The sequence below is a fragment of the Taudactylus pleione genome, unplaced genomic scaffold, assembly GCF_031769625.1.
Source record: "Taudactylus pleione unplaced genomic scaffold, aTauple2 ptg000129l, whole genome shotgun sequence".
Lineage (NCBI taxonomy): Eukaryota > Metazoa > Chordata > Amphibia > Anura > Myobatrachidae > Taudactylus > Taudactylus pleione.
This window is the reverse complement of record NW_028284531.1, coordinates 4,778,033-4,805,679: the sequence shown is the minus strand read 5'-3', so window position 1 is coordinate 4,805,679 and position 27,647 is coordinate 4,778,033. Positions and strand designations below refer to the sequence as shown.

The 27,647-nt window shown below is 42.2% G+C and overlaps 1 protein-coding gene across 2 annotated transcripts; it reads left to right on the top strand.

The window, feature by feature from the left end:
* The first annotated feature begins 1,854 nt into the window (after positions 1–1,854).
* On the top strand, positions 1,855–27,550 carry MYEF2 (myelin expression factor 2). 2 transcript variants are annotated; one of them, XM_088472789.1, is made up of 18 exons: positions 1,855–2,123; positions 9,091–9,296; positions 10,339–10,391; positions 11,264–11,271; positions 11,370–11,463; positions 12,942–13,133; positions 13,631–13,784; positions 14,643–14,692; positions 14,804–14,864; positions 16,275–16,376; positions 16,475–16,516; positions 16,603–16,674; positions 16,994–17,098; positions 17,181–17,279; positions 18,340–18,408; positions 18,508–18,704; positions 18,790–18,841; positions 27,006–27,550. In XM_088472789.1, exons 1-18 carry the CDS (start codon positions 1,999–2,001, stop codon positions 27,167–27,169), a joined length of 1,845 nt encoding a protein of 614 aa, XP_088328915.1. In that variant the 5' UTR covers positions 1,855–1,998; the 3' UTR covers positions 27,170–27,550. The 2 variants fall into 2 exon arrangements, with proteins under 2 accessions (XP_088328915.1, XP_088328914.1); XM_088472788.1 differs by lacking the exons at positions 1,855–2,123; positions 9,091–9,296; positions 10,339–10,391 and having other exon boundaries at positions 10,456–11,271; positions 16,606–16,674.
* Positions 27,551–27,647: the final 97 nt, after the last annotated feature.

Genomic DNA, 27,647 nt, shown 5'->3' with positions numbered 1-27,647 from the left:
CAGAAGCGGCACATACGCAGCACTGATTACAGCTGCAGTAACTGGATATAAAAAAATTTAGCAGCAGCATTGCAGCACGGAGAACACACAGCGGAGCCTGAGAAGGGGGACCAGAGCGACGGAACGAGACGAAGGAGGACCTGCTTACGCTGAAAGCAGGTATCACCCGCTATACGCCACCTGAGAGTGGCGTATAGTAACACCAAATTCCGAAAATACATAATTTTCGGAATTTGATGAATAGCCTAATTTTTACATCCCTATACTAATGTAAGGGGAGTGTGGAAATTAACTCAGGCGGACTTAACCAAGAGATATCAGCGACAGTGATATCTCATGCGTTCACTGCGTTAATGAATACTAAAAAAATGGTAATTGAGGAAAATGTCCTTAAAACCGTTATTTTAGTGTTGATGAATAGGCCCCTGAATAACTTAAAAGTTACCCTGCTATTGCCACCCTAACAACAAAATTACTTTGCCAGTCAGTTTTGAACTCTTTGGCAAATGCACAACCTTGTGTTGATCTTCTAGATGCAGATTCAATAAAAATTTACAAATAGAAGTTTACATTATTTTATTATTACTTTTATTTAAAATACATAAATTCTTACTTTTATTATTGGTAATAAAAGTGATGTGTCTGCACTTTACATGCTGCTCCATTCATTTTCAGCGCCTTCATTTTAGTTTTTTCTGTACATGTGATTTAGAGGTGTGGGGTTTCACATTCAAGGTTCCCTTTCTATAGGCCGCAGTTTACTTTGCGTACCAGGGAGATTCACTATTATAGTTGTGCTTCAAGGTCCCAGCGCTATAGGCAGCTGCCTAATGGTAGCTCCGGCCCTGACCACAAAATAAAAGCACATTGGGGGCCATTCAATTAAATGTGATGCATACTGCTGGAAAGGCATGTGAAAATGTTGGCCGCTGTACCCTACATTATGTATTTTACTTCACCACCATAGGAGTGTACGACAAAATGCATGTTAAGTCACAATATGAAATGCACATCGCCCATACCGGAAACGGTATATGACGACAGCTGAATAGCCGTACCCTCCCTTGGTGGTGCCTAAATCCCCCTTCCCACACCCTCCCCAGGGGGGTGCCTAACCTTAATCTCTCCACAGGGGTCCCTAACCCCCCCTCCCCATAGACTAACCCTAATCTCACCCCTGGGGTCCTTAAACCTAACCCCCCCCATCCCCAGAGAAATTCCAATACTTACCTAGCTGCTTATGTTCGGGATGCGGATGCCAGTATCCTGATGTCATTTGGAATAGCGGCATCTGCATTTTGACGGGATTCCAGCGACGGTATATCGACGTCCGGGATTCCGTCCGCCGGCAATTTAAACATATATAACCCATACCTTGTGTCAGAACATGCAATCTTACCATGCAAGCTATAGCAATGACCCCTTTGAGTATTTTAATGGGCAAAAGTCCTGATATAGGCTATATAGAAACCAAGCTCCATTGTCCTCCTGTAGATGAGATTACATGGCACCTTCAGCTTTGTAGCAGATAAACTATTAACACATAAACACTTTGTATAGGTGACACCACATGTTAAGAGTTGTGTTGGTTCAGGTGGGCCCATCCCTCGTCATTTTTAGACCATTACATAGCGTGGTCACCAGTGGTTATTGTGCACAGACGGGACTGCAGTCCCCTCCCCGACCCCCTGTGGGTGTGAGGCCGGCTGTTCCCGAGTCCCATACAATACAAGGTGTGCCGCTGGCTGCAGTGCTGGGCATGCAGAGAACAAAGCCCTCCCTATGGTCCCTTACACACAGCGTGCGCTCCCTTGTTGTCGGTGGACAATAAAGTTGCGTGAGGAGACAGCAGCAGCAGCGTGGGCGGGGTAGATGGGCGCTAGTCACGCGAGATCTCCCCCCTAATTACGCACTCGGAGGAGAAGCAGAGACGTTGCGGCCTTTTGCAACCTTTCTCCGTGGACGGTCGTGGTGTGAGGAAGCTCCGAGGCAGCGAAGATGGCGGACATCGACCAGCAGGATTCCCAGGACGCCCTGAACAACGGCAGCGATAACGACAGCGTGTGCGACGACCAGTGCGACGCCAGCATGGCGGAGGAGAGCAACTCTAATGGCGTGAAGAAGTAGGTGATGGTGGCGGCGCAGGAAATGGCCGCCGGCGGGAGAGGAGGGGGAGGGTTGGGGTGAGGTGACCGTGCTGTGCGGGCGTAGAATGCGTGTTGTGTGGGCCTCACTCATCATCATCTTGCCGGCGGTAACGTGGTTTCTGTGACTGCCAGAGCCGCGGCCGTCACATAGGCCTGGCCTACAGGCGCCATTAGCCTTCGGTGTACCTCGCTGATTGGCTGCTCCTGTTCTGCCCGCGTTATATAGCGCTAAGGCCCCGCATTGCACGTGTGTTCTATCCGATCTGGGTCCTGCTGCGCATGTTACACCTTCCACATATTACACCTGAGTTATAGACTCTGCATCGTGTGCATATTCTACCTCTGGTATATCGGCTTTAGGCCTCCACATATTACACCTGTATATTGGCCGCAGGTCCTGCATATGTCCATTCATATAACTGCACTGCCTGGTCACCTTGGTTACTAATTACACGTGTATTTTATTTGGTAAATTAGGGTGTATGCTGAGGCACTTAACCCCCGGGCTCTCTTAAGGGTCTTTTTACTAAACTGTGTTAGGAGATAAAGTGAACGTGATAAGGTACCAGCCAATCTGCTCCTAACTGCTACTTTTCAAACACAGCCTGTGACATGGCAGTTAGGAGCTGATTGGCTGGTACCTTATCACCGTTCACTTTATTTCCTAACAGCTTAGTAAATAGACCCCTTAATCTTGGTGTATCTGACAATAGTCTTAAGTTGGCCATACACCAGACCAACTTTACTCCAACCATCCAACTAGTTGGTTGGAATGAAAATCCGGTAATGCATGAAAGCAAATTACATTCCGGAATTTGCTACCAAGCAGGGAAAATGTTGTCAGGTAGGTTGATTACATCTGTTTGATTTAAACAACTCATCTGAAAAGCAGCTTTTGTCCGTTTTCCGGTGTTTGGGAGCAAAAGTTGGAGGAAAGTTGATATGGTGTATGGCCAGCTTTAGATTCACTAATACATTATGGTCAGGGATGTAGCTAGGGGTCCGAGCGCCCCTGGCAAAGTAATGGACTGGCGCCCCCCACCCCCATATTTTCAGAGTAATTACTCTGTACTTATAACGTCTCTACAGCCAGCCCTCCTTCTGTATCCCTAGCCAACCCCCATGTTTTATCAGCCAGCACCCCATTCTGTTACTTCAGGCAGCCCCCTTTTTGTCTCCCCAGTCCCACCATCCCACTTCTGTCTCCCCAGCCATTAGCCTGCTTGTAATGCTGGGCTCCAGTCCCTGGCCCCCCGGATCCAGGCCCCTGCTCCAGTCCCTGGCCCCAACCATCCAGCCACCAGTCCCCCGCAGCCCACAAATTCTTACCGACTTCTTCAGCCTGTGGCTCAGCGACTCCTCAGTGCAGCAGCAGAGATGAGGCGCACATGACGTAATGATGTCACACGCACCTTGTTCAAAAAAAAAAAAAAGCTTTATTTATTCTATGTACCTACCAGGCAGCCGCTGGCAAGCGATGGCGGCAGCCTGGACCTTGGACATCTAGGAAGTTCCTAGATGTCAAGGTCCAAGCAGCTGCCATCGCTTGCCAGCGGCTGCCTGGTAGGTACATAGAATAAATAAACCTTTTTTATTTTTTCTGAACAAGGTGCGTGTGACGTCATTACGTCATGTGTGCCTCATCTCTGCTGCTGCACTTAGGAGCCGGCGAGCCACAGGCGGCCCTGTCTTGATTCTACCCACTGGCCACGGATGGCACCCCCGGATGGTGCCCCCCCATTGGCCGGTGCCCCTGGTGAGTGCCATCCTGGCCAATGGGTAGATACGCCCCTGATTATTGGACCATCTATCTTCTTGCCTTTTAGGTTATAAGAAACTAGGTATCTGCTGAAGCTGGGACAGATCCATACATTGAAGTTGGTCATATTGTAGAGTCTAGTTCAAGGACCAGAGAATAAACATTTGTATTCTGTTTTTCTTAAAGGGGAACTGAAAATAACATGGTCATATATATTTTTTTTTATTTAGTTCTTTGCAATGGGCACCACATACAGTAGTTTGGTGCCTTGCAAATAAAGTGCTACATCAGAGCGTGTGTGCTGTTGTTCTGCTTGCTGATATCTAGATGGCTATCCTTTGCTTTATTTGCAAAATCTCTTCAAATTATGGCTCCACCTTTCTTAGGTTTTTATTTTTAAACTTCCTCCTCATGTACAGTAAGTACAGCTTTTACATGAAGCTGGGAGGTTAATCACTCTTATCTGGTTATATTGCTGAGTTACCAAAAGCACCATAAGCTGTCCATTACTATTCTGTAGAGATTCATCGAACAGTTTCCTTTTGTGTTCAGTATTAGCACCACAGGTAAGCTGAATCCTCTGGTAGAAACTATTAAGGGCCTTGTTATGTGATTCTTAACTAGTGTATGTACTTGCACTTGGGTCATTGGAGGCACTCCATTGACCTCAAGGCACCACAAAGCTCTACTGCTAGGCAATCTGTTACAAATCCTATGACATGAAATTGTACCTAAAAAGTATATAAGTATGAACTAAGTTGATGAGAGAGGTGCAGATGTAACACAAAAATCAAAAGCTCTGCTTATGGGACCTTGCAGTGGTGGGCTTTAGAAGAAAATGGCAATGCTGGAAATGTAGGTGTTAGTGGGGTGGGGATTGGATAGTCAATATCAACATTATGGGTGGTATTCAATTGTTTTCGTGGTCCGGATCTCCCATCTAAAGTGACGGGAGATCGCGGGGCGCTATTCATTTGTTACTGCTTTTTGCGCTGATCGCGACCAAAGTGGTTGGTTTTAGCCACGTAAATCTGCTTCCTCCGACCAAAGTGCTGGGAGCGATTGTGAAAAGTGCAGTTTGGGCGCCCAAACAGCTCACTTTTTGCCCATTTCAGCTCGAACCCCCCTGGGGCTGTGAGATGGAATGGAGCGCTGGCAGCTGATCGCGCCCGACAGGAGCAACAATTGAATAGCTCAGTCAGGTTCAAAGTGGGCTGGAAACAATTGAATGCCGCCCAAATTACTGCATCCCATCCAGACCATTCTCATGTAGCGTTCCCGCTAGGCTGTTTTAGAGGCACCCTGCCCTCCAGGAGGAGGGCAAAAAGCGCCCTGCCCTCACAGCCTGCGGGAGCCGTTCTCACCCGCGGGACGCAGTGTCCCGCGGGTGGAGAAACATGCGGTGACCCGGTCACCGCCAGAGAATAGACGCCGGGCGCATGCGCCCGGCATCTATTCTCCCTGTCTGCAGGGCTTGGGGGCTGCCCGGCGTGTCCGTAAGTGCCGGGCACGCCCCCAAGAGTGACGAAAAGGGGACGCGTCTTATAGACACGCCCCCTTTTCCGATGACCGCGCCCCCTTCTCGGACGCACGCGCCCCGAAGGCATGCCCTCTCTAGCTCCTGCCTCCCGCCGGAGCTAGAAGGAACACTACTCATGCCATTGATTGCATGAACCTGAGATCAACTTGTAAAAAAAATAAACTTTAAACAGGACCCAAAAGCCAAAACTAACAGTGCAAAGGTTGTTCTGTGTTTAGAGAACTGAGTTTTTTTTTTTTTTTTTTTTTTGTACAAAACTGGCAAGTAAGAAAAAACCTAAGGTTGTTATGGAGGCAATCAAGCAAACATACGAGTACAATGCAAGAGACTATTGTGTGCAACTGAAGCTGCTAGAGGAAGGAAGTGTCCAGTGTCTCATGTTGGCACAGGGTAGACTAAAAGGATTAATATTGTGCAGTATTTGGTAGTGGAGGATTTAATAGAAGCGTTAAAATTGGTGCAAAATAAGATTTCTCTGAGGTTTTAATTGTAGTGTTATAAGATTACATGTAACATGTGGCAGCAGCTTTGGGTAACTATTGCATTTTAAAGTGTGGCAACATGGAGTAACTATTTCAGTCTAGTGGGTGATTGCAGCATGTGAAATTGTCCTTTCCTAAAGGATATAGGGGGCCCATTTCTGAATTATTGCAATGCAATCTGGGCATGACATTACCGACAATCACATTGCAAAATGTGATCCTGGCGTCAGGATGTATCACCTGGCACACGCAGGGACAGGCTCTGTGATGTGCCCAGAGTGCTGTCGGGGCTACTAAGCATGCACACCGCGGATGGCAGAAGTGTGGCCGCCATTGTCGGGGGAAGGTTCCTATGAAACCCTCTCCCTGTAAGTTTTGCACTGTGTATCCCATTGGCTACAATGGGCTAACTCCATCTTCAGATGGCATTAGCCAAATTCTGGTCTGGAAGTTGGTAAACTTTGCAGCATCAAATCCCCCATAGAAACATATGGGGAAACGGCTGCCAGCGGGAATGAAGGGATCACCAAGATATCTGCTGCCGTCCCTCTTTCATACATCTGGAGGAAACTTAATATTTGCGGTTAGCTGCAAATATACACTGGGAAATGGGCCCCATAAAGAGATACTACTTTGGACAGCAGTAACAAATGTTGGAGATATTTAATGTCTTTAAAAAGTGGCAAGTAGCACAACATTTTAACAATTGGCTCCAGACAATGGAGTTTTTAATGTATTTAAAAGTGATGTGTGGTCTACAAGGAGTATATGATTTTTTTAGAGATGATACAAAGATTTCTGACATTGTTGATAATTTAATAAAACAAGCTTAAATGGATTAAACTGAACTTAATGCACCATATTGGAAATTAATAAACAGATTAAATGTTAATGTAATAACAAGATTAATTGTTTCAGATATAGCGCACACATATTCCGCTGTGCTTTACAGTGAATATTTTGGCCACTCACATCAGTCCCTGTCCCAGTGGAGCTTACAATCTATATTCCCTATCACATGCTCACACACATACAGGGTTCATTTTTGTTGGGAGCCAATTAACCTACTAGTATATTTTTGGAGTGTGGGTGGAAACGGGAGTACCCTGGAGGAAACCCACGCAAGCCCTGGGAGAATATACAAACTCCATACAGTAAGGGCTGTTGTGGGAAATGAACCTACCTCAGGGCTGTGAGGAAATAATGCTAACCATTACACCGTCTGTGCTGCCCTTCATTCTATCACCATGCACATAATCAGTGAGGAGGGCAAAATTTTATATAGCGCATCATTATGGTAATGTATGCCCTCAATGATTATGTGCAGGGTGCCAGAATGAACACTAGATAAGCAATGAGAAAATCCAGTAGCATATTGGATGTTACTTTATAGATAGCTGGTAAGCCCTTAGTTCTAGGTGTACAATTTTGAGGGTCCCATCTCCAGAAGTCATTAATAAAATAGAAATAATTCTGGGCAGTGTTACTAAACTCTGCACTGACTTCATAGCAAATCTTATCGGTAAAGACTTGGGCCTGGCCATGTTTAGCGTAGAGATGAGAAGGGACAGTGATAATATCCAAATACATGAAGGTAGTACTTTAGAAACTTTTGGAGGAAGTTTTAAAAATATAATTGTATTTTTTTTTTTTTTAACTTCCAGATAGGGTGCTAGGTCAGTAGAATAAAGAAGAAGCTAATGAATAGTATTGGCTGGTTATAGATTCACACATGAACTGTTACATGTTGTTCTTCCATGACTATACATTGGGCTCGATTCAATTGACCACAAATTAAATAGTGCTGGGAGGGAGCTCCCAGGGCTATACAATTCTGCGCGCAGATAGGTCGGGGAATGCCTGTCCTCCCAGGGTGTTTAGTCGCGAGAACGGGCATTCTCTGACTAAACTTTCCGGGACTAAGGGCAGAAAACCACAGTCTCCTGTACTTTTGTCGGATTTCTGCTCGCAACCCTGGAGGGGTGCGAGAAGAAATCCTTGACAGCGTGCTGAATTGGATAGCTCCAGGAGCTCCCTCCCGGCGCTATATAATTTGCGGTCAAATTAATCGAGCCAATTATAGCTAAAATAAATCTGTGTTTGAACAGGATTCCATCACAGTAGGAACTACTGATCTAATGTTTCACAATTCCTGGAGTGCTTACTGTGGAGGGAATTCAATTGTTTTTGTTTTTTGTTTTTTTTTGTTTGCGCCCAATCTTCTGTCTAAAGTACTGTAGATCGCGGGCATTATTTAATTGTTTTGGGCGCCCATGCCTTTTTGCACATGTCACGCAAACAAATAGAGCAACCTGGTTAGCATGCCCAAAACCGAGACTTTAGCCGATTTCTGCTCACCACCTCTGGAGGGTACGAGCAGAAATCTGTGTGCCTACAACATTCACGCCCATTTGGAGCAACAATTGTCGGGCGCTCGTTACTAACAGCTGTGGGTAAAAACAATTGCATTTCCCCCACTGTGTCCAACCCCTCTGTCCTGCAAGCTGGTCACTTGTGTGTTGCTAATCATAGTACTTTTAGTGTAATGGTCACAGCACAGGTTGCTTCAATAACTATCAATGCACCACCAGGGGTTAATCACTTCTAAACTACTTTGTCTTTTTCCCAACAGCCCCTTTCTCCAATACAGTATCTAAATTGCTATGCAATGAGTGTGACGGAAGTATTGGTGGGCAGGACAATCGACAGATATTTATAAAATGGATTCATTTAGGATTGGCACCAGCGCTTTGATAACTGGTGTTCCTCACCTGAAAGTACAGATATTTTGACACATCAATGTGCCAGGCAGCCTGTGGTATAAAGATTTGTTGATGGTAAACAGACCCTCTTTGGGACCAATTGATTGCCTCATGATCATGGGTGTGGGGAGGGGGGGGGGGGGGGGTGCTTCACAGCTTTTCCCATGAATTTGTGCCAGTGAAGTGATTTCCAGGGAATAACATTGCCTCCTTTACATTGTCCATTGTCCTCCTTCAGGCTATCTCAGTGAGCCTACGTGATACTATTTATTCTGTCAGTATATCTGACTGCTTTCATCAATCCAAATATCGCTGAATAATAAGCCCGGAACTGAGATATATTCCTAGAGGTGTGTACGAGGCAAATTTGTAAAATGCTAGCTTCTAATTTCTTTTACAGAGAAAATGATGAGTCCAATAAAGATGACAAGTCCTCGCTTAAAGAAAAATCTGCTGGGAACAGAAAGGGAAACAGATTCCATCCATATGGAAAAGATAAATCTGGCTCTGGTGACAAGAAGGGTCAAAGTCGGAATAGGGTGTTCATCAGCAATATTCCATATGATATGAAGTGGCAAGCCATCAAAGACCTCATGAGAGAGAAAGGTAAACATTGGCACCATTATAAATGCACATTCCCCAGCTATCATGTTCTTTACTGCTTCCAATGTCTTCATGCAGTATTTGTAGGTTGCATACAGGTAAAGTATGTCCCTTGGTGCCCTCTCATTAGTGAAATTGCCAATTCTAAAAAATAAAAAATAAAAAAACCGGTATTAGAATGCTAACTAGTTATGTATTGCAGTTACATTGAGAGAACAGGCTAATAACAGTGAAATGAATGGATACATAACTGCTATTTTAAAGCAAAATAGCACTGCTCTCTTTGCACTACAGTGATATTGCAACTGGTAATTTTGGTGATATGGTTTCTAATGCCAAAGACTGTTGTCTTGCAGTTTTTGTGTAGTGCCTGTTGCAGTTGTGAAATTGGCTTAATATCCAATACTACAAAATTGGGTTGGGGAATTTATTTGGCAATACAAGGTTTTCTCTGGAAATTGCTAAAGTCCTAAAATGTAAAACGTGGCTTCATGGTAGCTTGTTAAACATTTTAATATTTGTAATTGTCTTTGGTGTCTCTGTTGTAAGGTGACATGACTATTTGATTGGTTTTATTTACTGTATTTCCTTGCTTGTAGCTTGCTGTGAAACCATTGATTTTGTTAATTTGTATTTTAAGACAATTTTACCATTGAAGACATTCAGGTAGAAAGTCACCTTAAAACAGCTGTTGTGAGTTGGATGACACTTAATTGTAAAGTTATAATGTTGATTTTTATATATTTATTTTAACTAGTTGTTTAAGGGACTAGTTCCACATCTGAATTTGTTCACCAACTATATCATACCAAAATATTACATCCTGTAATGAGGTCTAAAATCTGGTAGTTTGTATCTCTTGCTGTTTTTACCAACTCTGAACACTAGCTAAATGATGTAGCCATTGGTATGTTGGTTCTGTGTTTGATTGTTGGTGAATAATAGGCCATTTGTTTTGTAGAGCTGTGCACAGGGCACAGTTAAGAAAGTTACCGGTGTTAAATGCTTTGTCTCTTGGTATTTTCCCTTTGTATGTCTTATGTAGTTGGTGAGGTTACATACGTGGAGCTCTTTAAGGATGCTGAAGGAAAATCAAGGGTAAGTGCCGTGGGCAACCAGCTGCTTGAGGTGTAAAGTCCCTCAGCAGTTTTTCGTAAAACTGTACAAGTATTTTGGAAAGTAAGTTTCATTTTCTTATACTGTACTGCAGTATGAATGTTCCAAGGCTCAGTCCGCTACTCTTCATCCAAATTACAGGTTGAAAGTGACTAACTGCATTTCCATTGTTTCAAAACATTTGCTTGCTCAATTCTTGAAAGTTTGCAGCTAAAAGCTCAATGCAGACGTCTAAGGTTCTGAATACTGGTCCTTTTTAACTTGTTCTTCGCTAAATTTCAATGGCAAATCTGACAGTATTACTGGGATTGTACTGAATTTGTATAGAATATTATTTTTGTAATCACTGTTGTGGCTTGAAGGGCTGCTTCACTGTCAGTGCTGTGACCGTTTCCAATCATTGAGCTAGACTTTTAAAATTGAAACTGAATAATCTGGTTAAGGCTCATTTTTCTTATGTGAAAAATAAGTCATTCGGTATGGTGAAGGAAGACTTATCTGTATCCCAGGTTTCTTTTTTTTTTTTTTTTTTTTAAACTTTATAAACTTCAACCACGTATTTGTGGTGGTAAATGTAAGTTGTTTTTTTTTGTCTGGATTTCTAATTCGGATGATAAAAAAATGTACGTAATTTTATTTAATGTTTGCATAAATCTAAAATGTTTAAATTTGTTAATGGCCAAAAATAATTTTAAGAGTACATTTATATTCAAACATGCAGTAAGATGCAGATGTCGTAATTAATTGTTCATTTCAAATTTAATTCTAACTGTCATGGTTCAGCTTGATCGTGTACTAATTGTCTTATTTCATTTTTTTATTTTATATTTTTCCATGTGACTTCATGAATGTAGGGCTGTGGGTAAGTGTCTTTATATAATTCATTTATTTTATTTATTATTTTTTTTGCCCTCTGGATCTTATTTTCATGTTTTGATATGTAACATTTACCTCTTACAGTGTTGTGGAGTTTAAAGATATGGAATTTGTATCAAAGGCATTAGAAGTTATGAATAAGCATGATTTAAGTGGAAGACCCCTCAACATCAAAGCGGTAACTATTCTCAATTCTTTTTAACTGAAAGAGTTAAGCCTAACTGTATTAGAAAATATTCCGTGATGTCTGGGTACATTTATTAGCATATTGGTTTGTGGTATATTGGTCATCATGATCAGGAAGTGGATTTTAAAAGGCTTCAAAGTCTTTTTGGATTTCTGTGTTGTAGTGATGGACTTAAAAATTAAACGTTCTGCATTCAGAATGTGGGCAGATTGTATATTCATACTATATCGTGTGAATACATGGCCTGGCAAACCTCAGGATGCACTGATCTGTTTTTGCTTTTGTAACCATTTTCTTATGTAATATAAATCTTAATTCAGAAAGTTATTCATTTAAAATGTGATCTTTCTATCTTACACTTTTTTTTTTTTTTTTTTTTTTTTTAATAATACCCCTTTCAGACATACGACCTGGGAAATTTCCTGCTCAGACCCGGTAATTTCTCCGGTGCAAATTCCTGGGTAATTGGTCAAGACCCACCCTTCACATTACAGCTTCTACATGGGAAATTCCCTGGTAGACCCCTTTCAGACACAAGCAGGGTTTTTCTGTTTTTCTACACAGAAAATCAGTTTTCTCATTTAAAGCGGACGCTTTCTGGCACACATTAATGAGGTTATGCAACATTAATTCAACGATGTAACTTAAAAAAAAAAAAAAAAATGGCGCAACATTTTTGTGTTTTAAAACAGTTTTATTTAATAATGGCCTTTATTGCCACTCCTCTCCTGTCCCCTTTCTCCTCACCAATTCCAGATGGCGGTTCTGTTGCAATATGTCCGGCGTCTCTCTCCGGCTGCTGATGATTGTCATCACCATGCAGCAGGCAGCCGTGGCCAGCCAATTAGGAGCTGTTTGGTGAAGCCCGGGAGTAAATTCCCGGGTAGCACCATTCAGACATTAGCAGGGTAATTTCCCGGGACTTAAGTCTTGGGAAATTCCCTGGTCGATTGGAGGGTTGGCGGCACCTTTCAGACATGCACGACATCCCGGGAATTTGGCCGAGCCAGGCCAAATTCCCGGCAATCTCTGTATGTATGAACGGGATTTCAGTAACATTTGACTAAGGTTTGAGTGTTCAACTTCTGCTCATCAGGATGTTTCCTGTTTTGAGGGAAATGGGTATATACCCTGTAGCCATTTAGAACATTATAATGCTCATAGGAGCACAGGTGATGAGCACTGATCTTGTAGAAGGCTGTGACTTATTCCCACTTGTGTGATTGTGCAAGTGAGGACAGGGCTCTGTTATAGTTTCATGATGGAAATGGAGGCAAATAGTTATATGGTGTGAGGATCAGAGACCCTGCTCAACTTAGTGTGCAGGAAAACTAGGGCTAAGCTAAAATCTAGACAAAATGTATCCACTTGTTTGGAATACAAGTCTTCAAAGTCACTAACATTCTATTTGTAATGTCTAACCTATTCTCTAATAGAAATGAGTTTCAGATTTGCTTTTTACTTTGCAGGATCCGGATGGAGAGCATGCACGAAGAGTACTGCAGCGTGCCGGAGGCCCGTTTCCTGGGGGTCATAATACTGAAATGGGTCCTGGAATAATGAATCTCCCACCTTCAATAGTTAACAATCCTAACATCCCTCCTGATATAATCAGTGCATTAAGAGCTGGGCGACTTGGAACAACAGTCTTTGTTGCCAATGTAGGTTTAAACATTTAAGCTGTATATTACTAAGTTGGCAGTGCATATTGTAGCGCCTAACTTATTGTGCTATTCAACTTTTTTTATTATGCTTTTAAATGGATTTAAGGCATCAAATTTAAATGTTTTCATTGTGCCCCCACTTAGTTGCTACTTCCTAGGCATTGTTACTTTAGGTGTCAGCTGACCATTATTGGGATTGTTGAATGTAGGATGCCCATGAGCCATTCCCACATAGTTTTTATAATGTCCAATTATGTCTGTATAGCTAAACACAGAACTGAAATTTAAGATGATGATCTAATGCTGCCAGTTCATGCAGCAAGTGGATGGCTCATTTGGTTGCAGTAGACTGCATTGGCCATAAATGTGGGGCAAACTATGAAACCCAGTCTACATTAGTGAAGATGGCTTTACATTTCAGTAAGCTGAGATCTCAAATCTTTTTGGCCATAAAGCAGCTGTATTAATATACCTGGAAACGTCTCATCTTACAGCTGGACTTCAAAGTCGGATGGAAAAAACTGAAGGAAGTTTTTAGCATTGCTGGAAATGTGAAGAGAGCGGATATTAAGGAAGACAAAGATGGCAAAAGTCGTGGAATGGGGACTGTCACATTTGAACAAGCTATTGAAGCTGTGCAAGCAATTTGTATCCTTATGTGGAAGTTTTGTGTGAGAATTACAAGTGTTTAGGTGTGGAAGTGGGCAATGAAAGGCTAACTGTAAACTCTTGGTGCATACATTGCTTTAGGGAGTGAATACGTTATGGTGTGGGTGGTTTTGCATGTATGATGTGCAGCTATTCTACTGTGCCAAATTTCTTCTTGATGCTTCAAGTTCATTTTGGAGAGTGCACATTTTAATTGGGTACAATTCCATTTCGCTTGTCTTGTAGGAGAAGAAAGCTGCTGTTTTTCCCACACTACTTCAATGTAAAAATCAGATTAAAGGCTAAAACATACCCGAAGTACCAGATCTTAAATTGTTGGGCTCTTTAGTAGCTTTCTACTCTGTACCACTTAAACAAGTCTACTTGTTGGCATACAATGACCATCCCATGGACATCCGACAGGGTTCTTTCTTAGATAGTTCCACACCCCTTATACCACACACGCTTGCCCTGCACTCTACCAATCTATGATGCAAGAGCGATGTGACCACTTTTTTTTTTTTTTTTAAAGAAATTTCAAATAGAAATTCTGTTCTCACCAAGCTACATTCTAAATTAAAGCCGGGCATGTTAGTTCTAAGTTTTGCCATATATGTTCGGCTTGTAACTACCCCTAACATTTTTCCCATCTAGATGTGCCCCCCCCCCCCCTCAAGAATAGAAAATACCTCTGGAGGTATGCATGTAATTTAGATTTAATATGTCAACTTGTGTAGCTTACATTTAGTTGCGACTTGCCTTGAATGTACATAGACAATCTATTCAAACTCCCTTTGAAATATGAATTAAGCTAGTGTCATAGGGACAAAGTTTTTTTTTCCTTGACTGTTCTGCTAGCTATGTTTAATGGGCAATTTTTGTTTGATCGGCCGATGCATGTCAAAATGGTAAGTGAACATGGATTAAAAATGGGGAAAAGACTGGTTCTTAACTGTTTTTAGTACTTGTCCCTGGTTGACCATAAGATATTTAGTTATAGCGTGTTTATTTTTAACCAGGACGATAAATCTATCCCCCCTGATGACTTCCATGCCATAGAAAAGGCACCTCAGCTACCGCGTAAGTACAGTGCAAATCTGGAAGCAATGTATTGGATATGGGGACTAGTACATGGGTTTGTTTGCTTCATAATTTGGGGCTTGTTCTCTGGTTGCAGCATAATTTTTACCTTTTGGCAAGGCTAAAGGCTTTATCATTTGTTAATGCAATCATTTAGGAGGTAGTCTCATTATTCTTTGGTCAAGTTAGTCATATATGGGATATCTGAGTTCTAATGAATCATGTTTAGAGTAAAAAATCAATATTGACAACGCAAAGTGTTCACATAATAGGGGGCGCACAACACAGAGGGTTTCATTAAAAATGTTGAGGGTCAGGCACGTGTTTGCAGTTTTAATTTTTTTTTTTTTTTTATAGATTTCATAAATATTATCTTATCAAAATGATAAGCCCAACTACTGCTTAAATAGGTTTAAGGCGCACATCCACTAACAGATGAGGTATCGACATTACGATTACGACATCGTAATCGTGCCGTCGTTCCCATCCCCTGCAGTGCCTACACTGAATAATTAGCCGTTCAGTGTAGGCAACCTCCATCATCCCTGAACATGGCCAATCTGTCGTTATCGGCAGATTGACCGGCATGTTCAGCCGATGATTGATGTTGGAAACTGCCAACGGGAGCGCGCATTGCTGGTCGTTTCCAATATTATAGTGAACGATTACGATGTCTTAATCGTGCAATCGCTCATTAATATATGCTAGTGGATATGCGGCATTAGTGTGACTTTCTAGAATTCAATTTCACATTCTAATTAAATGATTTTTTTTTTTTTTTAGTACTGTTTCCAATACTGCTGCCATCCTGCCTTGTATAAATGTCATCGCTAAAACAACGCCCCCCCCACCCCACCCCGCAAGTTTTAATGTTCAACATAGATTGAGGCATTTATTCCGTATACATACACTTAATTTAACAAATGTGAGCCCTGGCACTCACTGACCATATCAAGATAAACAATGAATAAATGTATATTTTTGTCATAACAATTGTACACTGACATATGCTCATTTGTAGGAAGCAAAAAGTTGAACACTTCAAGTGCCATTAGCTGCAAGATAATTAGCTGAGACTTGCTTAGCGTAGTCCTTTGCTGAACATTGAATGCTGTGTTCAGGTGGAAAATGGCAGCAAATATCTGAATCATTCAAACATCAGTATCCTTAATCTCTGTCTCTGCTTTACATACAAGATTGAATCTAAAAGCCATGTGGCAGAGTGCTGGACACTCTGAAGTGTAACTTATTTTGCTGCTGGTGTGAACAGCCACTTAAATCTGTGAACTTGGTAAATGTGTGCGAATGTGAAAATGTGTTATCTGTCTGAGTGCTCAGAGTTTGGGGAATTGTTGATGGATGTACAAGTATCCCTTTTAATTATGGCTGTATGGGTCTTTATAAATCTAGGTGGCCTTGGTGGTATTGGAATGGGACTTGGACCAGGAGGACAGCCAATCAATGCAACTCAAATAGGAATGGGTAGTGGAATGGGCAACATGGGTCCATCAGGTAAGTACTGATCTGACAGTTATGCACCACAAACCTTAAGGTTCATTTTACAAGTGAAAATGGAATGGTTATTAATAAAACCTGTGATTCCTCTCCAGGTATGGATGGCCCTGGCTTTGGTGGAATGAGTAGAATGGGAGGTACGTCAATTCTGTAATGTAACTTCTTGAAGTGATCTGTGGTTGGAAATGAAAGTACAATAACATTGTGTTTTTATCTTGCACAGCAGCAAGTGGATTTGGTGGCATGGATGGCATAAGTAACATGTCAGGATTTAGTGGAGTGAGCCGAATGACAGGTATGACGGGGTCTATGTATAAAGCTGTAATGTGACTTTCAGATGATCTCAGAGTGCCACTATATTTTGAGAATCCAGAACTGTGAAGCTTGGTTAAAAAGATTCATTATGTGCAAGCTAAACAATGATTTGTAGTTGCTGTGCATTGTGTACAAGTAGCTTCCTTTTTGAGAATGCAAACTACTATATATGCTTGGTAATGAAAAACTTGCATTTATCAGTGCGGGTGTAACTTCATACATAGACCCCACATTTCTTTGTTTTTTATTTTGTTTTGTTTTTCCCCTCCCACCTTTGCTAAATGTTTCCCTTTATGTAGGAATGGGTGGTGTGGATGACTTCAGAGGCAGTTTAGGCTCTGGCATGAGTGGAGGCATGTCAAGCAGCATGGCAGGCATGGGAAGCATGGCAAGCAGCATGGGAGGTAAGCTGGCAAGAGCTCTGGACTACAAGTAGCTGTGCGCTCACACCCCCTATCCTCTAATGCAGACTGTCCTTCTATTTAGACATGTACAGAGGGGGAATGGGGAGCAGCATGGACAGAGACTTTACTCGCAGTGACATTGGCTTAAGTCGTGGCTTTGGAGATTCATTTGGAGGAATGAGTAAGTTGGTACATTGTTTTGGATAAAGATCCTCCCTATATTGTATATTTTCCTTTATAATGAAATGCAGCACTGCAGGCACTCGGCACACTATGGCCAGCTTAGTCAGAGGCTAGTTAACCTCCCCCATTTATTTATTAAGTAAATTGTGTAGTAGAAGCCAACTAATGCTGTATCTTGAGACTAAATATGTATGTTTTTGTCATTGGGAAGTTTTTGCAAATGTGATATGAATAGTATAAATAAAATAAAGTGAATTATTCTCATTGAAAGTAATGCTAGGTACACACTAGACGACTTGCAAATGGTGCAATGTCGTCAAATATTTCCCTTGAACTCCCGGGCAAACTATATAGTGCATACACACTGTGTAATCTAACAAATGACCAAAATATATATCTTGCATCGTCTGCTTAGATTGTTGACTAATGTACCCATATCACCTGGTCGTCCGGTAGTGTATACACACTGCACGATCTGAGGGGAATCGTTAACTAGATTAACAGATCTTCCTGCATATACAAAAGATCTGAAGATGCGACAAATGACGCAGCAGAAGCACGCAAGTGCGTACACAATTGACTGTCGTTCCCATGGGTCGGAAGCTGCCAAACCATTCAAAAGATCTAGTATGTAGGGGCCTTTAATCTTACCTCTGTGGCTTGACTATTTGCTGGCATGCTACACAGTAAACTTGGCAAGGAGATCATTGAGTATCCTTCCACCTTATTGGATGTGGCTTCTGTTAACTGCAGGGGTTTCCAAGATATTTGCTATAGCCAGGCTATTGTGCTGGGGAATGCCCTACCCTCTTTGGTAATCATCAATGATCCTAACTGATCACTTATTTAAGAGTAACTCTTATAATCATTTCAAATTGCTCCCCTTAATTTTATAAATGTGTTAAAGCCCTAATGGACACTCTTCTTTGAGCAGTATCTGCCCTTTCCTTGAGAGTGCTTCTACATGGATTAGACTCTACTAATTAGTGAATTGATTATGGTTGCTAGTTACTGTTTGAGTGACTGCTCATGTTGTAAACTCTCTATTTTTACTCTAGGTAGTGCCATGGTTGGAAGTTTTGGTGGCATGGGCTCTTCTTCACTTGGTCCTTTAGGATCTGGCATGAGTAAGTTATTGTGAGCTTTGATTAATTAAGTAATGTAGTGACCAAGCTTCAGTCCTAAAGTGGTTGTTTTTTCTTTTCCTTTCCTGACCCCCTCCTTAGGCACAGGAATGAGTGCTGTAAATAGCATGAGTATGGGCCTTGGTATGGACAGAATGAGCTCCAGCTTTGATCGCATTGGAGGTGGTTTGGACAGATCAATGGACATGGACAGAGGATTTGGAGGGTTTGGTTCCTCCCAATTAGGAAGCGGCTTAAGAGATCGGGGAAATAAAGGATGTCAAATATTTGCTAGAAATGTAAGCATTATTTTTCATAATTTGACATGGTAAAAATGTTTTAAATGGTTTCTAATTATATATATTTTTTTTATTTTTCCCTTAGCTTCCATTCGACTTAACCTGGCAAAAACTAAAGGAGAAATTTAGTCAGTGTGGTAAGTTGAAATCCTCTAGTGTTGTAAATGTCAGGATTTGATATACCATCTTTGGCCTAGCCCCTTTTTGTTTTCAAGGGTTTTTTTTTCTCCACATTTTGATGAAACTCATGGCTGTTTAATGTACAGCCGTATAATATATTACATGGATATATAGTATGGGTGAATTAATGTTTCATCCATTTGTATGTCTTACGTATGTAAGCTGATTGTGTTGATCAATTTGCCAATTTTAACATAAGAAAATATCTTGAGCCTAAAAATGGGGATGGCAGCGCACTGAGCCTGCTCTTCCACTAGACCACCTGGGACGTCTGGGCTGGAGTTTTCGGCACACTCCAACGTCCCGGGGTTAATAGCAGGCCAGAGGACGACGCCTTCCCTCTCAGCCGGCTTTTCCCCAGCTGCATAAGCGCCTTTCCACTGCGGTCTGGCGGGCTGCGACAGCCCTCCTCCTCTGGGTCTTTCGATGGCCATTTTTTTCTTTTATAGCGATGGTCTCATCGGCGGTGCGGAGCCAGGGTCCCCCTGCATACCTCTTCTTCTCTAGTAAGGTCAGCGTATGTAGCACTATTCCTACCAGACTGAGTCTGTGTAATTGATTGTAGTGCCATTAGTGCAGGTGGATATTCTGCATTGTATGTGACTAATGCTAGCGCAGTCTGACTGCACTTTCTTTTCATCTGTCAGCCATTTTGCTTTCCCTATACTTCTCACCAGCCCTCACGGTGCCAGTGCTGTCAGGGTGGGAATTTTACCTCTGTTACTAATTTTTTTTATTTTTTTTCTGTGGTTAGTCATACAGCACCAATACTCTCCTACTATGTCTGGGAGTGATGACTCTGGGCAGAATGGTGCCCCTTTCCTGCACCAAATGTAATGCAGGAATTGGGGATGTAATTGCTGGAGGGTTATGTGCAACATGTTCTGCCCTTTCATGTACACCTAAATCTGTGCAGGAGCCTCCCTGGGCTTGTTTTGCACAAGCTTTAAATACCATTGTAGAACTGTTGGCAGCTCCCCCTGCGTTTCCCCAGCTGGGGTTCACGCAGCAGGTACCGGTCCCATCTCCCATACAGGGTGTCCCCCGGCAGATGATTGTGGCGCAGTGCCTCCCTCCGCAGCCAGCACCTACTCTGGTGTCTCTGGAACCTATTTGGGTTAACTTTCTACCACGGTGCAAAAACTGACAGATGTTACAGGGTGAATCACCGCTTCGGCCTGCTAAAAGACAACTAATGTCACCTCAGTCAACACATACGGGCGGTATGTGTGGTGATTGACTAGGAAACTCTGGCACCCAAGTCCAAATATGCCTATTTCAAGGATGTCCAAGGTACCGCTGCAATTTTTCCTCTGTCTGATCAGCTAGTGGATCATTTAGAGGAGGCTTGGAAATCTCCTGGGAAGGGTTTCCAACCTCAGACGTCTGGCTTGCGCTTATCACTTTGCGGAAATTGATCTAAATGGGAAACTTCTCCTCAAGTGGACTCATGTGACACGCCTGGTTAAAAGTGCGACTCTGCCCATGCCATGCATGTCATCTTTGAAGGATGTTACGGACAGGAAAGTGGAAGTGTGCTTACAAGTTTATTCCCTTTCAGGTGGAGCCTCCAGACCAGCCTTGGCCATCTGCTGGGTTGCCAGAGCAATGGAGCGCTGGGCGGATTCTCTGGAGGCATCATTCCCGCAAGATGCTACCAGTGAGCAAATAGAGCTCGTGGGCAATCTCAGGGATTCCGCTACATATATTGAGACTGCTTTAGAAGTTAGCCTCTTAACATACAGAATTTCAGCTGCGGCCATTTCAGCTGGTTGCGCTCTTGGAGAACAGATGCTGAATCTAGGAGTTGGAGTGTTTACCCTACAATGGGCAGGTCTTGTTTTGGTCTGGATTTGGATAAAATTGTGGACACTTTAGCAGCTGCAAAATCTGCTGGTCTCCCCCCTGCCTCAGCTCCCTCGGGGTCTGGGACCTAGTCCTTTCGGCCCTCTCACCCTCAAGGAAAACCTAAGACTCAGTCCTTTCCTAGGCCATCAGGAGCCAAAAAGCTTACCAAGCCCAAGAAACAAGCTTTGGAGTACAATACACCCGGCTGCCAAGTCTGACAATAAGCTCTCAGCCTGACGGGACAGGCCTCCCCTTGGGGGACTCCAAGGTGGGGGGCTGACTTTTTCAGGGGTCATAGTGTCTGTCCCTTTACCCCAAAGGGGAATGGGGGGTTGTTCCAATCTTTCTGGTTCAAAAACCAAACTCTTCATATCGACCTATTCTCAACCTCAACTCCCTGAACAATTGTCTCAAGGCACAAATCTGGGGAAGGATACAGAAAAATTATCTGCTGCTTCGAAGGTCCCAGTGAGCACAGTGGCCTCCCATCATCCGTTCAGAACCACCAGGACTCTTTCTAGAGTTGGCCGACCGTCTAAACTGAGCGATCGGGGGAGAAGGGCCCTAGTCAGGGAGGTGATCAAGAACCCGATGGCTACTCTGTCAGAGCTTACAGCACTCCTCTGCGGAGAGAGGATAACCTTCCAGAAGGACAACAATCTCCGCAGCAATCAGGCCTGTATATTAGAGTGGCCAGAAGGAAGCCATTCCTTAGTAAAAAGTAGTTTGCCAAAATGCACCTGAAGGAGTCTGGTCTGATGAGGCACAGATTGAACTCTTTGGCGTGAATGCCAGGCGTTATGTTTGTAGGAAACCAGGCACTGCTAATCACCAGGCCAATACCATCCCTACAGTGAAGCTTGGTGAAGGCAGCATCATGCTGTGGGGATGTTTTTCAGTGGCAGGAACTGGGAGACAGTCAGGATAGAGGGAAAGATTAATGCAGCAATGTACAGACACATCCTGGATGAAAACCTGCTCCAGAGCGCTCTTTACCTCAGACTGGGGCAACTGTTCATCTTTCAGCAGGGCAACAACCCTAAGCACACAGCCAAGATATCGAAGGAGTGGCTTCAGGACAACTCTGTGAATGTCCTTGAGTGGCCCAGCCAGAGCCCAGACTTGAATACGATTGAACATCTCTGGAGAGGTCTGAAAATGGCTGTACACCGATGCTTCCCATCCAACCTGATGGAGCTTGAGAGGCGCTGCAAAGAGGAATGGGCGAAACTGCCCAAAGATAGGTGTGCCAAGCTTGTGACATCATATTCAAAAAGACTTGAAGCTGAAATTGCTGCCAAAGGTGCATAAACAAAGTATTGAGCAAAGGCTGTGAATACTTATGTACATGTATGTTTGTTTGAGATTTTTGCAAATTTGTCATTATGGGGTAATGTGTAGAGTTTTTTGGACAAAAATGAATTATTCCATTTTGGAATAAGGCTGTAACATAAAATGTGGAAAAAATGGAGCACCGTGAATACTTTCCGGATGCACTGTAAATCTTCCCCATATTCCTTAATTGATCAATCTGTACATGAATGTTACATTTAGTGCAACTTTTTTTTTTTTTCTTTCCCCCCTCCATTTTTAGTAGCTCTATATATGGGAGGTCTTTTTAAAAATTAAAACCATTCACTTAATATTAAAACTAGCTATTTTTAAATTTCTCATATTATGGATGTTTAAAATCCGTTTCTATATATCTGTAGTGCATTTCTTTATTTTTTCCTTCTAAAATGCTAATGAAAGCAGGATTTGTTCTTTGTACTGTACTACTTTAGAACAGTGGTCGGGGAACGGGTAAATTACCCCACATGGGGTAAAAATGAAATTCATGGGGGTAATGGACTGACAGCCGGGCATGCATATGAATCATTCTATAACATAAAATGATTCATATTCATGCCCGGCTGTGCCGCAGGGAGGCTCTAAGCCGGACGCCCTCTGAGATGTTATTACCAGCGGGGTGCCCGGCTCCTGCAGCGCTGTTATAGCTGGAGGCTGAAGTTCTCTTCTGAGCTCCAGCTTCCGGCTCTCTCCATGCGCACTATGGGAGGAGCAGCCAGGCGGACAAAACGGCGGCGGATGCATTAAGGTAAGTGTTTTTTTTTTTTGTACAAGCGGCACTACTACAGGGGCATTATATGGGGGCACTACTATATGATTTCCTTCCTTTCAAATCAAGGGGGTAACATCTGCTTATCTAAATATATTTTGGGGTAAAAGGTAAAGTTTCCTGACTAGCGTTTAAACTGTTAATAGGTTTTTTTTACATTTTGCTTTATTTAGCTAAATAAAATGGTGGTTGCTAAGATCCACTTAAGTCTTGCTCGGGTGCATGAAAGGGCAGGGGGTTATTCTAGACTAGAGAGAAAATATGTCCCCCAGAACACTGAAATAGACCAGCAATGAGTTTTGAATACTACATCATAGAAATCCAGAGATGTAGCGCATTAGTGTGTTTTGGTTTTTTTTTTCTCTAAAATGCAAATGAAAGCAGGATTTGATGGGTCTTTTGTTTTGTTACTGTATTTTTCTATAGTATTAAACTAGGTTTAGGCTTTATTTTTATTTCTGTTCAATTACTTTAGCTGCTACCCCTGAGTGCTCTTACACTGGCTGCTACATTTGTCTGCTTGGACCATGGAGGTATTGGTAGTGAGCACCTCATACCACTGCTCTCCCAATTGTTATATATACACATATCCCCAGAGGGAGTACACAGTCACATTCGTGTTACATTTTTTAAAATGTCTTAATTCCCCTTAAGTCATGTCATTATTGGGGTGAAAAGTTAAAGTTCTGGTATTTTGGGGTGCTGTGTGGGACAGGACAGGTGTTTCTTAGGATTGCAGGTGGCTACAGCAGGTGTTTTTAAAGTGCTGGGTTTTTTTGTTTTGTGGTTTTTTTTTTTTGTTTTTTTTTTTCTTCCCAAAAATCTACTAGTATCCATTTAAATGTACTCCCAATTTACCTACAGCAATTTTTCACAGAAGTTGCTTTAGATAATTTTTCCACACTTATATGCATATTTGAATAACAACCCTTTGACTCAATTTAAGAACCCTAAATTCTTTTATAAGGGCTTCTATATTGATTTCCAGGGTCAGTTAGGCTTTTCATGGGGTACAGACTGATTTCCCCCCAAAAAGCTGTCCTTTTCCACTAGCTATGCCATTCACACATATGCATTTCTTCTTCAGGGTCCATAGGCTCCACCGGGAGACATTGGGGGGTAGATGATAGAACTGAATCCAGGCCCCACGCAGTTAAAAGCTTTTAGCTCCCAAGATGCATTGGTCCACTCTCCCTATACCCCACCCCCGAGCCACCTCGGGTTTTGTTGGTGCCAGGTCAGAGTTGGGTCACAATTAGGCAGGGGGGCTGCTCAGGCAGCCCTTTATCTATTTTTATGATTTGATTTTTCTCTTCAACTAGAGTGCGCAGCAGCAGACTGTCCAAACGACGTCTGCGCTGCAGCTCAGTCACCCCTCCAGTGCCGCAATGCCAGTACCGATCTGGTGATCTCTGCGGGCATTCCTGGGGTCAGTGCTAGCCAGGGCCCCCGGAGAGGACCCAGACTGCAACCAGACTTTAGGGGACAGGTGAGGCGGGTCACCGCGTGTTAAGGCAGTAGATACCTCTGGTCTTGGACAGTGCTCCAGCCACCGTGATCCATTAGACCACCTGGGACATTTTGGTGCTGGATACCAGCATCCCAGGGATCAATAAGCAGCCAGGGGAGACTGCTTCCCTGTTTAAGCAGCTTCTCCCCTCAGCTCAGGGCGCCTTTCTTCTAAGGTCTGGCTTCTTTTTCTGAGCTGTTCTCTGACCACGCCCCCCTGAGGTCTCTGGTGGCCATTTTCTTCATGGTGCAGTTGCAGCCATCCCAGGACATCGCGTGGTCCGGTCCCTCTACATACCTCACCCAGGGTCAGCATATGTAGCACCATTTCCTACCAGACACTGAGTCTGTATAGTTGAGTGTAGTGCCAATTTGCAGTAATTCCTGCATTGTATGTGACTTGTGCTAGCGATGCCTCTTTTTTTTTTTTTTTTTTTCCTATCAGTCAGGATATGGCACATATGCATTTTTGCCTGTTTTGAAATTGAATAGGGTGAAAAGCAGGAGCATTGTGAAAGTATGCAAAAAACTTTGTCCAAGCATGCGAGGGAGGCGAGAAGATTGCAATGACAAATGTATTTGCCAGCAGCGACTTTTTGCCTCTAATTGAATTCTGCCTATAAGTCTTTTGAGACTTTGCTTGTCATCGGAGAAGATCTTAAGCCGCGTATACACTAGCCGATAAGCGATTGAACAAGAACTATAATCTACAATCGTTCGCATTGATTGCATACACACTGGCAAATATTGTGCTCTCCCACTGATCATTGACATTGTTCATTGCCCGAACCTGCAGTCCAACCTAACTATATCAGGTTGTGCAGGTTTTGGGATGGAGGGTGTCGGCAATGAACGATATAGTTCAGTGTGTGTGTGTGCTCTCAATGTTGTTAAAGACATCGAGCACACCACTGCTGGGAAAAATGATATTGCTCCGTGAGGATATCGTTTAGTGTGTACTGACCTTAAGATCTACCTCAACAGCAAAATTGGTTAAGTGCTTGGCCCTGCAGTGGGACAAGTCATGGGAGGGAAGGGACTCTAACCCTTCCACTCAGTGGGAAGATGTGACTGTAGACTTGGACAATACAAGAGTTAATTGACATACAAGAAATCCTTAAGGTGCATACACACCGATTTTTTGAACAGTTATAGATAACTATATTTATCGTTCAATCGTTGAAAAAAATCGCTCACTTTCTGAGTTAAAACTATGAACGATTGAACTACAAACGTGAACACACGAATGACAAGTCACTGACCAACTCAACGATTTTCAGTAAAGGAATATGCAAAAATTGTTTCAAGTTAAAAAAAAAAATAAATTAGTAAATGAACGATTTTAGTAAACCCATTTTCGTTAATTTTTCCCTTGTAAAATGAACGAAAATAGTCTACTAAAATCGTTCATTTACTAAATAGTGTGTGTATGCACCTTTAGAGTTCAACATGGGAGTAGAAGTCTTCAATGTTGCAGATAGATCTAATTTCCACTTCAATTAGGTATTGTCTCTGAAGGGAGGTGATTAATTATTTTCAGTGCATGTTGTCAGTGCCCTGAGGGCTATACCCAAATTGCTCTTCAGTGTTTCTGAAATAGACTTGCAAAAGAGATGTTGGCATGCAACTAAGCTGGCTAATTTCTTTATGTATTCCATATATCAATAGATAGGCATTTGTCTTACTGTAATTTTCTTTCTGAAAAGATTCATGTTCTACCAGACAAGTGTCTCTGCTAAGGAGTTGTCAGAACCGGCCTTGGTCACCTGTCCATACTTTTTATAAAGTTTTAAAAGTTCAAATGTTCACGTGTCATTCTTTGGGGGACACTGTACATCTATCTATAATATTGTGAATTTTTCCTTTAGTGTGTTTTTTGTTTTTTTAAGGCTTCTGTATTTTTCTGTGTGCTTGAAAAGTAACTCATGTTCTATAGACTGGGAAAATTGAGGGGAAAGAGCTCAGACTTCAGAGGATGTTCAGTGCCAGTGTTGAGCTGTGAACGTCTGTTTGCCTTACATTTTCTGCGCACTTCTATGGGGTGGAAATTGGCTAGGTTGCTCTGAGAGGAGTGTGCTAAAATATTTGATAAGCTTTAAATTTTACGACACCCCTCCCCTTGTGTGAAAGCTCCAGCCTGCACCTATATCCCTTCGTTTTCGTGTCCCCCACAGGACAAGTACCATTCTCGCATTGATTAGGTCTTAAATGAGTTTGATAAATAGCTTTTTGGATCTTTACTATACAAGTTGAATCCTTCCAAAATTACTGGTCAATTTCTCAACTGTACAAGTCTCATGTGGCAGCTTATATACTTATAGCTAATCTTTTTAATTGGAAGGCTCAAATGTTTTTTTTTACTACAGTTGATATTTTTGTTGCACTGCATCTATTTCATTGTCCTGCATGTGGCTAGTATAAAATCTCTTCTCACAGAGCAGCTGCATATATCAGAGAGATTGTACTATTTCTACTAAATTCTTCAGTCTTTGCAGCCTCCTCCCTAAGCTCCCATATTTTTAGGTGTAGTATTTAAGTAAATACTGCCTCGTAGGTTTTTACTTTAAATGTATTGCCTTAATCCCCTGAAATCTGTTTTGACAGTCATTGGTACTGACATATCTTACACTTTAATTTTTCTGCAGGTCGTGTAATGTTTGCTGAGATAAAGATGGAGAATGGCAAATCTAAAGGCTGTGGAACTGTAAGATTTGACTCCCCAGAGACTGCAGAGAAGGCATGCAGATTAATGAATGGAATAAAAATCAATGGCAGAGAAATTGATGTCCGTTTAGATCGCAATGCGTAATTCCTTTTTGTCCTGTGACATTCCCACATTTGTTGAGTCTTTTGGTAAATACATTTTAGTAACAGTGAATTGTTCTAAAGGCTAGCTTTTAGTTGCAAGCCTTTAATAGTGTGGTGTTTAATGTATTTTTTTTTTTTTTATTATTCCTTTTCGGTTATATATTAAGTTTGGTTTTTAAACACCATGTCTTTAGTCATTCAGTTTAAATGAATCGACATACTGTTTTTAATAAAACCAATTTCTCACAGCTACTTTGAAAGTCTGCATTGTGGGGTTTTAATGCTGTATCTTTGTTCTGGAATATATTCTTTTTGACTTATACAGTTCAAATCCCCAAAGTAACAAAATAAACTGGTCTAAACGGTTGCGTGAAACTGGTAACTGCTGGTCTTTCGTTTGTTTTTATATTGACCATACTGTATAAATCTGTACCATCCATTTTCCAGGAAATATCCCTAAAAAGCTTATTGTAAATGAT

What these genes read in the sequence shown, in the direction of transcription:
- MYEF2 (XM_088472789.1), top strand. Translation starts at nt 1,999, where the DNA reads ATGGCGGACATCGACCAGCAGGATTCCCAGGACGCCCTGAACAACGGC. An exon ending in CATGGCAAGCAGCATGGGAG is followed by an intron (nt 17,099 to 17,180) that starts GTAAGCTGGCAA and finishes CCTTCTATTTAG; the next exon opens with ACATGTACAGAGGGGGAATG. An exon ending in GGAGAAATTTAGTCAGTGTG is followed by an intron (nt 18,842 to 27,005) that starts GTAAGTTGAAAT and finishes ATTTTTCTGCAG; the next exon opens with GTCGTGTAATGTTTGCTGAG.